The sequence below is a fragment of the Electrophorus electricus genome, chromosome 5 (genome assembly GCF_041902795.1).
Source record: "Electrophorus electricus isolate QZ-2024a chromosome 5, ASM4190279v1, whole genome shotgun sequence".
Taxonomy (NCBI): domain Eukaryota; kingdom Metazoa; phylum Chordata; class Actinopteri; order Gymnotiformes; family Gymnotidae; genus Electrophorus; species Electrophorus electricus.
In genome coordinates this window covers 5,928,220-5,940,000 of record NC_137501.1, presented here as the reverse complement: position 1 = coordinate 5,940,000, position 11,781 = coordinate 5,928,220, and the positions used below count along the sequence as shown (strand labels likewise).

Below are 11,781 nucleotides of genomic sequence, written 5' to 3'. Positions count from 1 at the left end.
AAGTTATCAAGGAGTTACTATGCTTGGGTACAGAGTATGTAAACACTCCTCTGCTTCAAGTTTAGAAAGGCCGAGCAGACTGCGGTTTGCGCGATCTAGCTGGAATGTCTATAATGTGCTTAAGCAGAGAAGGGCAGGACCCATAAGACCTATTAAAAATGAATAATGAAATTGTAGAAGGAACAGATAAGCAGTGTAGGGCTTTAAGGGCCGGTGTAATGTGATTCCTCAATCTGCTGTGCCTGAGGAGTCTAGGAGCATTAGATCACTGTACATTTGAAATTAAACTCTTGGGCAGGTCAAAAGAGCGAACATTGTAGTAATCAAGTGTGGTTGACACAAGCATACACATGGATGGAGGTAACGTTACTATGGATGGATTACAGCTGCATGTTGTCTGTATACCGATGGAAGCACCCAATGCAAAGATTAGGCCTACGTAGTAGAGAATCGAGCACTGCAAAATAATGCCTGATGCTTTGAAGTAAGAAATGTGAGGTTTTAGAAACTTGGCTTATAATTGGTTTACGGACTGGCCGAGATTTAATTTCTTCAACACGATCCTAGACAGCTGTTTCCAGCCTATGCAGGTAATGTCCATGCTGTAGTGACTGAAGACATCTGCTGGTAAGCTGAACATGTATTTTAAAAACTCAGTAGGTAAAGGGTCAAGGGGCAGCTATGTGATTTTAAATGTAAAATAACAGTGCTAAGTGTTTAATGAAGCAGAAGTTTTTTGAACAATGTAATGAGTCTGTGACGATGGAAATGGAGCATCTGGGATTGGTCAGGATGTCGTAGTACATGATAACAAATGTGCTAAAATAACTGCCCATTGTGATATCAGAATCTAGGATGTCAGTATTGAGATATCGATTGACAAGGGATATATTGTACGGCCCTCATCTGTAGCAAAACAGAACAATAAAAAAACGCCAAGCACCATCTTGTGCTTGTGTTCTCTGGAGCTTTTGACCAATCACATCAATCAATAATTTTGGTAAAAATAACACACAAAAAAGAATCTGTAAAAATAATACACAATAATTTCGGTAAAAATAGGTCTATTTTTAGACATCTCTCACATTTTTAGTAATCACCCGAGGCATATCACAGTATAACCATTTTCTTCATATCACACAACCTGGGTACAGAGTCACATTTTTTATAGAAGACAGAGTAGATAATAATTGTATTATCTGTTTAAGGAAGCATGGTGTGTAAACTGGGTGAAGTCTCCCGCGTCAAGGGTGTGGCCATGTTTTGAGTAATGTCGCGCACACTGTATAAACGTCTAGTAATTCTGTAGCCTTGTAAAATCAATAGTCATAGGATGTGTGCATATATCCATATGAATAACAGCTGAAATCCTTGGAAGGCATTCCCTCCTAGACACCTCTCATGGGCCAGTTAAGGGACAGAGAAGCACGTAAACAGACTGATAACTACTGAGGTGCATTGTGTAGTATTCAAATGTGTAAAATTCCTGTGTGTTATGGTAGTAAAATGAGAGATTTTTCTACCGAAAACAAAGATCTGGCTCTTTTGGACTTGCGTGTTATGAGCCATAAAGCCATCGCATGTATCGCGAGCTGTTTATTACAGTTTAGTCACTCACATGCAAACCAAGAATGCAATCAGTAGTACATGATGAACGTTGCCTTTTTTAAACATGAAACTAAATGTGATTTGTAATGGCAGCATGATGTAATACAGCGAGGAGGGAAGATGCTTCAGGTGTCTCGTCAGAAGGTCATGCGACTCTTCTGACCTCATAACCTGTAGTGAATATGCATTATTTATTTACTTTACTTTATTTGCCATCATCTGGAGGTGACGTATTCTTATGAAGTGCCTGGTTGCGTTTGGCCCCAAACACTGTTGGCTGGTAACATCACAGCTTTGGTGAACAAACTTTAAGAAAGTTCAGCGACAGCCAAAAAGTTGCACAAGCGGTTTGCTGTTGAAGGAGACTTTGAGATTGTGGTTTGAGTAAACAGGTTGCTGAGCGCATTGCCTGACTCTCAGACAACATCGCTGGTCCGTCGCCGGGGCATGAGTGGGGGGGCGGTTCTGAGAGGGTGAGGGGCAGGAGGGAGGGGCAGAAAAGAGAAGGGGGGGGGTTAAAGAGAAGCAGGAACTGAAGGTTGGCTGCGACTGGGTGTATACGTACTTCTGTTCTAGTTTACTAGAACAGAATCGCCATGGCAACCCAGACCAGTCTTTTGACTGAGAGAGACGGAGAAAGGCAGGCAGTGAGGCCTGTTGTGCGGCCCCCCCCGACTGAGCGCTACCCACCATAGTCTTCTCCTTCACCCGTGGCCCATGCTGTCGGAGCAGCCGGCAACGGCCGCTTGCTTACTTAACTCTGGATTTTCAGTTTCGACCTGTCCAGAGTTCCCCAGTTTCCTGTTCTGCCCTCCCGCCTGTTGTTGAGAAGTTTACAATGCGAACACCGATTGCCAGGTGTTATAAGCCATATTTAATTATCTTTAATCCTTCACACCGGAATTCAACCCATTAGTAAATAAACCTGTTCAGGTTGTAAATAACAATGTTGTCCTCCTACTCTGTAAAACACAGATTCCCTGCATAACCAGGATGCACTGCATGTGTTCTCTGCTCTTCTCAGTTCGGCGTACGACCGGGACAACAAAGTGCGAGTAGCCATCAAGAAGATCAGCCCGTTTGAGCACCAGACCTACTGCCAGCGCACACTCCGCGAGATCAAGATCCTTCTCCGCTTCAAACATGAGAACATCATTGGCATCAACGACATCATCCGCACCCCATCCATCGACCAGATGAAAGACGTGTATCCTTCCCGTGTGCCGACTGGGCTCCGCTAAGGACGTCTGCGCGCATTCTCACACACGCACGCACACGCACAGACTTGTCTCCTGGTTTTTGGCTGGTTGTGCCTTTCAAGTTTGATTAAACCACATCGGTCTCTAATATCAGTGAGTGCGCCACTGCAGACACTGGATTCAATGCTTTACTCCACCCCCCCCCGATTTACATTCCTCTGTCAATCAAAGGAAGCCAGAGCTATCGGCCTGCGGCCGTCCTCTGCCATTTTGACCGGCCTCCGTAACGCACTTCTGGCATTTTTTGTTTTCCTCTTCTCCGCAGTGTATTGGCTGTGTAGGCAGCGCACGCCATAGTAAAGAGTTAATTTTAGCGCAGAAGCTGCTGACAGCGTGGAGGGTCTTCTGGGGAAGAGCGTGTGCCTTTGCTGTTCCCTGCCTTCTGTGTGTTGAGTTTCGTGTTCAGGATGTTGCAGCTCGGGCAGACAGTGCCAGACCCTCCCCCTGCTCCTCTGGGGGGGTGAAGCATGCCTGCTGAATGTGGGCGGGCAGCTGAAAAGGGTTGGATCGCGCATCGTTGCATGCCGTTAAAGTGGCTTGAAAGCACATTCTTGACCATGCCGGGTGGGCAGTGTTCTCTCTCTCTCTCTCTCTGACTTTTTTTCTTTTTCTTTTTATTTATTTATTTCTCCATCATCTAGAATTTGATCAAAACCTTAGTTTTGACGCGTTTTCATAACTCATGATGTTGGCTAACTAGTTTGATCAGATATAATTCCCTTGCAAACAGCAGTGCTAAAAACCAAACCTAAGAAAAGAATGCAACAGCTTTTGTTTTAAAATGGTGAAAGAAAGTACAGGTTGAAACTTTATTTTTTAAACGGTTAACTAAATCAAGACATAATGAGCCATCATCTAATCAGCTCCTTGTTACTATGAGTCCTTATTTTACATCACTGGTTATTGTTTGCAGACTCTAATCAGTCCAAAACTCTAGTTTTTATGAAACACAGAGCTCTTTCAGTTCTGAATGTACTGCCAACACCTGAGAGATGCTCCAAAAATCATATTTTTACATAATTAATCATGGTAACTGTAACGCATCAAATGGCCTAGTCCTGTTCCTGCCTGCCTGCCTGCCTGTCCAGAAGCAGAAACAGATTTACACCAGAATCTACTGTAAAAGCGAACGCAACATGGCCTTGCCTTGACTTGACTGCGCTGTAGATACATCGTACAGGACCTGATGGAGACCGACCTGTATAAGCTGCTGAAGACGCAGCACCTGAGCAACGACCACATCTGCTACTTCCTGTATCAGATCCTGCGCGGGCTGAAGTACATCCACTCAGCCAACGTCCTGCACAGAGATTTGAAGCCCTCCAACCTGCTGCTCAACACCACTTGCGACCTAAAGGTAAAAAGGACACGCATATGTGCGCACGCGTCTACATTCCTGGACAGTGCTCAGCTTTCTCACTCCTTAACCTTTATTTCTCATCAACCTGAGATGATCTGAGCCACCTGCAAATGATTTATGTGGTTTAACTGATAGCCCAGTGCTCTTTATTGATCTGCCTTGCACCATTTTGAAATACGATATGCGGAAGTACTGGCACTGCCCAGGACTTCATATTCCATGGCCCTACACTTTTGTTTGCAGATCTGTGATTTTGGGCTCGCCCGTGTAGCTGACCCAGACCACGACCACACTGGGTTCCTCACAGAGTATGTAGCCACACGCTGGTACCGCGCACCGGAGATCATGCTCAACTCAAAGGCAAGATGCATTATTGGGGAAGATGATATCAAGAAATCTTGGTTTTGAATACATTGTTTTTAACATGGTAAATTTCCTCCTTCGTCCAGATGGAAAAACCTTTTATAACAAATTCTGAAAGGTTTGTGAGACATGAATTTTCCTAGAGGTCTCTGCACGCAGTAGAACAAGCAGAGGTCACTCCTTGGCACTTGGTTTGTGAGCTTAACAGCAAAGTTTAAATGGGTCGTCCAGGTGGTCCAGGACCAGAACTGCAGGAACATGGCCACCACCAGTTGTGTACATGCAAGTTTGGTCATCCACTGATCAGATGAAGCTGTGACTTGGGAAAGGGTTGCTTTTCTTCACCGCTTGACACGCGCCACAATCCAAAGCGCACGCAGACCAAAACCTGAAAGATTGGCACAGTAACTGGAAATCAGTTTCTTGAAAGTTATCTTTCAAATTTGTTTAAATCCCAGAGAGAGAACTTGGCAGGCCTAGATAGAGCTGTGAAGTACACACTGATCTCAGGTCTGTCAAATCGGGTCTTGTCTTAAACTTTTTCCATGAATAAGTGTGAAGGATGCGAGATGGATGCCAAAGATGTTATTTGAAGTTGGTGCAACATTGAATGCTTGGACTCAAATTCTGAAGCATTTAGGTTTGTGTGGAATTATGTAGAAGTATGTGGGGATTGTTTGTTTATTATTGTCCCAAAAACCTCTTTATATCTCTTTTACAAATGTGAGGTAAAGAACATCTACATTCACTACTGTGGCTTTTGAAAGACATCCTTTTCTCTTGCAGGGTTATACCAAGTCCATTGACATCTGGTCAGTTGGCTGCATTTTGGCAGAGATGTTATCAAACAGACCCATCTTTCCTGGGAAACACTACCTGGACCAACTCAATCACATTTTAGGTGGGTAGTTCTGACTTGGAAAGAATTAAATGGATTTGTAATGGTTAAATAGTAAGCTTGCAACCCAGTTTTCAATTGAAAGTATTTAGGATATAAGGAAATGACTGTATCCAGTCTTGAACCCAGGTCCTGCAAGCATAAACATGTGCTCTGACCACTGGACCAAACAGCCAGCTTGTTGCTACAGCAGCTAGAACTCCCATTTTACCTTCCTGAGTGACTGTGTCTGACACAGGCCATAATATTGTTGTAATGGGTTTCACGAAATGACGTTCTTTATTATGTTAATGACTAAGTCTGTTTATCCTCGGGTGAAACCGTGTAGTTCCAACCACATTGTCTTTGCTTGTTCAGTTGAATAATTACCGCAAGGAAGCAAGGAATACAATATCGCCGTAAAGCCGAGAATTTCTGCCTTGGGCCTGAAACGAGAGGCCTCTTGGTGTGACTGGCACATGAAGTGGTAAATCAGCATCCGATAGTTATCAGCTGAAAAGCGCTGAGTCATCAGGCAGCTCACCTGCTCCTCCCCTCTTCCTTCTGGTTCATCAGCATGTCACTGTGCGCTTTCCTGCCCGAGATGCTGCTCATGGCATGTAGGCCAGACCCCCTGTGTGGGGCACCTGACCTGTACAGCTTGGCTTTTCAACTGCACATGTGCCAATTACACCTACAAGGGCACCTGGAGTGTGTTGTTACTGTACGTGCATGCAAGCACGGGTGTGCTTGTATTTCTCTCTCTCTCTCTGTCTCTGTCTGCTTAGCTTATGTTGAGTGATGGTATTTTTTCAGTACAAAAGGGCTCGATCAGCCTGACCCTAGCACCATCTAATGTACTTGATGATTGGTTCACACAGAGCCACGATGCAGGCCATGACTGTAAGAAGCAGATGTTTCCGTGTTGATAATCACCCCCGTAGTCTTATTTGGCTTGAGTGTGAGATGGCCCATTGTAGTGCCATCACTCTAATGACCCTTTCTGAAGGAGAAGAAAAAAACATGTGTGTGAATTTGTCTGCAGTGCTTATGGCAAGCACATTGCGAAGGGTGGAGCTCTCTTAGTTATGCAAGCGCAGGAAACAGAAAGGAGAAGCACTTGCTAATTTTATGTCACATGATGCAATAATGGTACATGTCGACCCTTCCCTGTTTCGTTCCTTCTTTGACTATTCCTTGCTTATTTGTAATTTTCACTAGCAAGTCGGGGCGGTGGTAGATCAGTGGTTAAGGTAAGGTAATCAGAAGGTTGCCAGTTCAAACCACACCACTGGCAAGTTGCCACTGTTGGGCCCCTGAGCCAGGCCATTAACCCTCAAATGCTCAAGGTGTTTCTCTCTCTCTCTCAGGTATCCTTGGCTCTCCCTCTCAGGAAGACCTAAACTGCATCATTAACATCAAAGCCAGGAACTACCTGCTGTCCCTACCACTGCGCTGCAAAGTGCCCTGGAACCGCCTCTTCCCCAATGCTGACCCTAAAGGTCAGAGGTCGCCTCCCTCATATTGGGACAAGCTGTCCCTTTTTTTTTTTTCTTATCACTAAAAAATTATAACTATTTATTTCTTTTATTTTTTAGATTTATATAGTAGAACAGGGTACAGTTTTTGTTCTGTTTTATGATTTGTTTTTTCAAATAGAATTCAGTGTTATTTCATGTAGCTTTCTTCTAACAAACGCTTGGATATTTCACGTTAATGCATTTTTCGCTCTTCACTAATACTCTTCCTCTGTGTGGTTCGGACTGTAGCCTTGGACCTGCTGGACAAGATGTTGACCTTTAACCCCCATAAGAGGATTGAAGTGGAGGAAGCCCTGGCTCACCCATACCTGGAGCAGTACTATGATCCCACTGATGAGGTGAGTCTAGACTGGGACCACACCTGCTCCTCTGGGGTAGAATGCTGTTGGCCTGCAGAAGCAGCCTGGAGACGTGGATCCTCTTAACTTGTCTTAGCGTGCCACAGCACTAATCACGTCTGTCAGGAGTCATCAGCGTCTTTAGCCTGTTGGTCTTGGTTTTGAGAATGAGTGCATCATCTAAAGGCGGTTTGGGGGGTGTGGTGTTTGTTGACCAGCCTGTTGCAGAAGCTCCGTTCAAGTTCGATATGGAGCTGGATGACTTGCCCAAAGAGACTTTGAAGGAGCTCATCTTTGAAGAAACGGCACGCTTCCAACCAGGCTACAGACCATAACCTTCTGCAGGTACAGCACACCTACTGCAGGTGCAGTACACCTATTGGAGTTAAGGGACACTGATTCCAGGTACAACACACCTAGTACAGTTCAAGTAAATAGAAGAATCATGTTACCAAACTGCCCCTTAACTTTTACAGCACTTTTTTTGTGGTGTGGGTAACTTTAATAAATGAATTACAGTAATGAAAGCATTTATAATGTGTCTTTGTAGGTGTTGCGCTGGATTTGATTGTGCTGGCACTTCTGTCCTCTCAGTCATCATCATCATCATCGTCCATTTCTACTTGCTGAACCCAAGACAAAAACTACAGTCACCAGAATCCTTGTTTCTTCGATCCAAAACAACCACCTCTGTGTGTGCCTCCTTTCTGCGGCTTGGCCAGGTGCTTGTGGAGTTGGCGCTCACAATGAGCTCTCCCTGCTGGTCATGCTTTTGTCTTAAGCTTTAGTAACAGTCTGTGACGGTGTAAACGCTCTCCTCCTCCTATTCTAGCTTCTTGTTAGTCGTACTCTTACAAATCTGCCTTTTTCTGTCAAGCGTCTGTAAAGCCATTTTCTGAGTGCCCCTGAGGCTCAGGCCTCTGCTGCTGTCCCACGTATGCAGTGGACACACGTTTATCCACAGGGTGCGACTCTCGATCCGCCACGGTGCCACTCACAGGCTTTTAATGAACTTTTCCACGTTCCTCTTGAATACTTAAATACTAAAATACCTTTCCCCCTACTCCAATCAATTAGTCTTGTGTTTAGCGTAATGTAACAGGTTCCTGCATGATGCATGGTTCTAGCTGTCTCCAGGCTATGGAAAGATAACAGGTACAGCAGTGACTAGCATTGAGTTCTCAGAAGGATTAAATTAGTACGTTAGTCTCCCAAACCCCTCGATCATGTTCTAGATTGGTGTCCAGTTGAAAACAAATTTCTTGAGCTCAAGCGCCAAAGAAATGACTCCTCTTGAGGTCATTTTGACACCGTGGACAAATGTGTACTATATTTGTCCATATTGTTGGTAGAAGCTGGCCCATGCGGCGGGGTTGAGGCAGGGCATTACCTTAGCTGGTGTTGGTCAGGGAGGGGTGGGTTTACCAGTGGATGTGAGCTCTGAGTTGAGCGTTTCTGGTGGGGGGGGAGCAGATGGGAGAGGGTATAGAATTTTCTGAGGGTAATGTGTGGCTATCTCTCGCCACAAAACATTATTACTGAAACACTTAATGACCTAAAAAATCCAGTGCCTCCTCATCTGTGCTCTCCTTTTCTTTTCTGGTATATTTCACACTCTTGCTTTCCCTTCTTCCAAACTCTTCCCTGTCCCTCCTGCCTTTTGTCAATAAGACTGTCCTTGCATGACTGTTAAAGCTTTCTATACAAAGAAAAGGAAGTGCCACACTTATGGGAATTCCGCAAAGGAACTCTCAGGTTTTTGTTATATCCTACTTTACATGGTCCTACATTTCCTATGTAGTGTTGCTTTTCTTCTTTTTTTGCTATGATTTATTTCTGTTTTCAGTCCACTTGTATATTTTGGGTGTGCGTTTTTCCATGCTAGGTTCTTTTTACTCACACAGCAAGCTATTTTGGCGATTAGATTTCTATGAGAGAAACTCAGCCCTAAGAATCATGATGTCGGTTTCGATTTTAGAAGAGCAAAGCTTGAGACTGGCAGCCTCTAGCCATGTAGGCATTCACTCCAGAAAAACATGCCCCTCCTATTTTACTAAACGCCAAACAGAGCTTTGCTTTCCTACCTGCTGTGGGCGAATCGCATGCTTGTGCCTAGAGACGGCAACAAACAGTTGAGGTCTAAATAGGCTTTGGCTGTAAACGGAACAACATGCAAATAAAGAGTAAAATAGCACTTAACTATTGCAAAATGGAGGATGAGAATCTGGCAGATTGCAGCAGAAGATTAGATACAGTGGAAGTGATGGGGAAGAAATGATGCTCGAGTTTCTCAGGCTTCAGCTAAGCACTCCTCCCTTGACATGCTCAGTGGTTCACTGGCCTTTTACTGCTGTTGCCTAATCATGTAATACATGTGTGATTCCAGCATGGTGCCATCCTGTGATGGTTCAGCAGTGTCTGGTACTTTAGAGGATGTTGGGCATTTGAGCAGAGAATGGGCCATTTTGTTTTTTGGTTGGGTTTTTTTTTTTTGTGTTGTTTTGTTTCTTCTTTTTCTGGGAAAAATAAATAAATAAAACAGCAAATCCCTGTAAATTAGCTTCAGCCAAGTCTGTGTTCAGCCTGTCTGATCTGTGTGCCTTTACTCATGAATAAACGGTTTAATGTGCAGCTTTGTTTTGTTGGGGATCAGTTGTGATATTTGCGGTATATTCTTAAATACTTATATATTTAAAAAAAGTACAATAAAAACAACAAAAATATATCTTAACTGTTTATGTAATTTTAAGTGCTCTTTGCCACAGCTTTGTTTTTTGTAATTGTGGTTCAATTAAGGAAGGTTTAAATGTAAAAAAAAAAAAAAAAAAAAAAAAGTTTTTAATTTCAGCCTCTCGAGTTAACCCTGCCTGTTTTGCCTTCTTGAGTTTTGGGTTTTTTAGTGCACAACTTTTTTTTTTTTTTTTTTTTTTTTTTTTTTCTTCCCTTTTTTTTATGTAAAATGAAATGTCAGAATTCTGGTGGTTATTAATCTTGTTAATGAAATGTTTCCATGTATTAAACTCCTCTGTAAGTAATATTCTAATCAATGCGAACATTTTTGTTGTGAATTTTGCTTACAGGTTTAACAACCCCACCCACCCCCGTCACTTGTGGGTTTTTTGGGTTTTTTTTTTTAAAGGGGAGGGGGTTTATCATTTGGGGAAAATATTATAATTGAATATTAAAGCATTTGAAATCTATGTTGCACCTTGAAGACGTAGTAATTATTTCAGAGGTTGGTCTTTGCTGCTGATGGACAGCTCTATATATAATTACTTTTGCATCTGCCAAATCATATAACCTAGACGCACCAGAATAAACACTGTATCCTACTTTGCCTCTTGTCAGTTAATGTCGACCCCCCCCCCCCCCCATGTCTGGACTGACTACAATGAATTACTTACGGGTAGCATTGATTTTGACCTAGTGATTTGTAGGGACCGTCTGTTGTTAGAGAAGAAGACGTGTTAAGGAAGGACAATAAGAAAGCAAGATGTCCTCATAAAATCTACCTGAACTAATTTTTTGTTAAGGCTGTGGCTCCATGAACTCTGTTGCCATAGTATTCTGTTGTCCTTAACGATTGGACGCAACAGTGGCGAGCGAGAGGATTGGGCTCCGAGAGGCAAGGACCTTTCAGGTTCGTTAAATAACGCTCAGCGTTTGACCATGAGGCTGGAAATACAAACGCTTACCCTAAATATTCAAAATAAAAATCTGACAAACTGACGAAGGGCAATATGCAAGTACACTTCCTGTTTATAAAAGCCATATAACAAGGTAATATGTAGTAGGCCTAAATACGTTCCGGTAGGTTCTCTGGTTTAGCAGAGCACCATTGTTAATACTATTTTCAATATGTATTCGCTACAAAAATCACTAAGTAGGCCTAATGTCCGAAAAGAGTTATTTGTTGAAAAGCGGAATCCATACCGGGGAACAAATGTAACCACTCAAACAAAATAATTGTTAAAATCAGCATACTGAGTTAAGACTGAACTGAGCACTTAAGTATATGGGTCAATAGTCGCAGAAGGGTCCAGTAACTAGAAAGGGTTCAAAACACGCCATGGCAGCGATGAAATTGTTCTAGAACCAAAAGGCCATTGACGCGGAGGACGTATTACGCCACGTTTAGAAGAAATTCTCACACACCGACAATTGCACATAAGGAATACCGCGAAGATTAATATACACATATTTGTATCTTTCTCCAATAGAAAGATTTTTGCTTGACATTTCAATACCATACTTTTGCGAAATTATGGCTCCTTGGCGAATAACAAATTTAGTTTGAAATTATTCCTTTATTATGTCGGTAGATGGCGACGTATCGCCGCACTACCTATTTCAGTTATTGTGTATACGGTCTCTGATTTCAGCAAAGACTAGTGAGGTTTATTTAGCCCTTGCCAAATAACTAATTTAATGATTG

The 11,781-nt window shown here is 43.0% G+C and overlaps 1 protein-coding gene across 3 annotated transcripts in view; it reads left to right on the top strand.

Moving 5' to 3' along the window:
- The window catches only part of mapk1 (mitogen-activated protein kinase 1), a 21,996-nt gene extending 11,450 nt beyond the window's left edge, over window positions 1–10,546 (top strand). For 2 of the 3 annotated variants that reach the window (XM_027023161.3, XM_027023162.3), the window contains exons 2-9: window positions 2,633–2,815; window positions 4,035–4,224; window positions 4,471–4,587; window positions 5,377–5,491; window positions 6,838–6,969; window positions 7,237–7,346; window positions 7,565–7,691; window positions 7,897–10,546. In XM_027023161.3, the coding sequence (XP_026878962.1) occupies window positions 2,633–2,815; window positions 4,035–4,224; window positions 4,471–4,587; window positions 5,377–5,491; window positions 6,838–6,969; window positions 7,237–7,346; window positions 7,565–7,681 (964 nt within the window). In that variant the 3' untranslated portion in view covers window positions 7,682–7,691; window positions 7,897–10,546. Of the gene's footprint in view, window positions 1–2,632; window positions 2,816–4,034; window positions 4,225–4,470; window positions 4,588–5,376; window positions 5,492–6,837; window positions 6,970–7,236; window positions 7,347–7,564; window positions 7,752–7,896 lie in introns of all 3 variants that reach the window. The other variant, XR_014123712.1, reaches the window with a different exon arrangement.
- The last annotated feature ends 1,235 nt before the right edge of the window (window positions 10,547–11,781 follow it).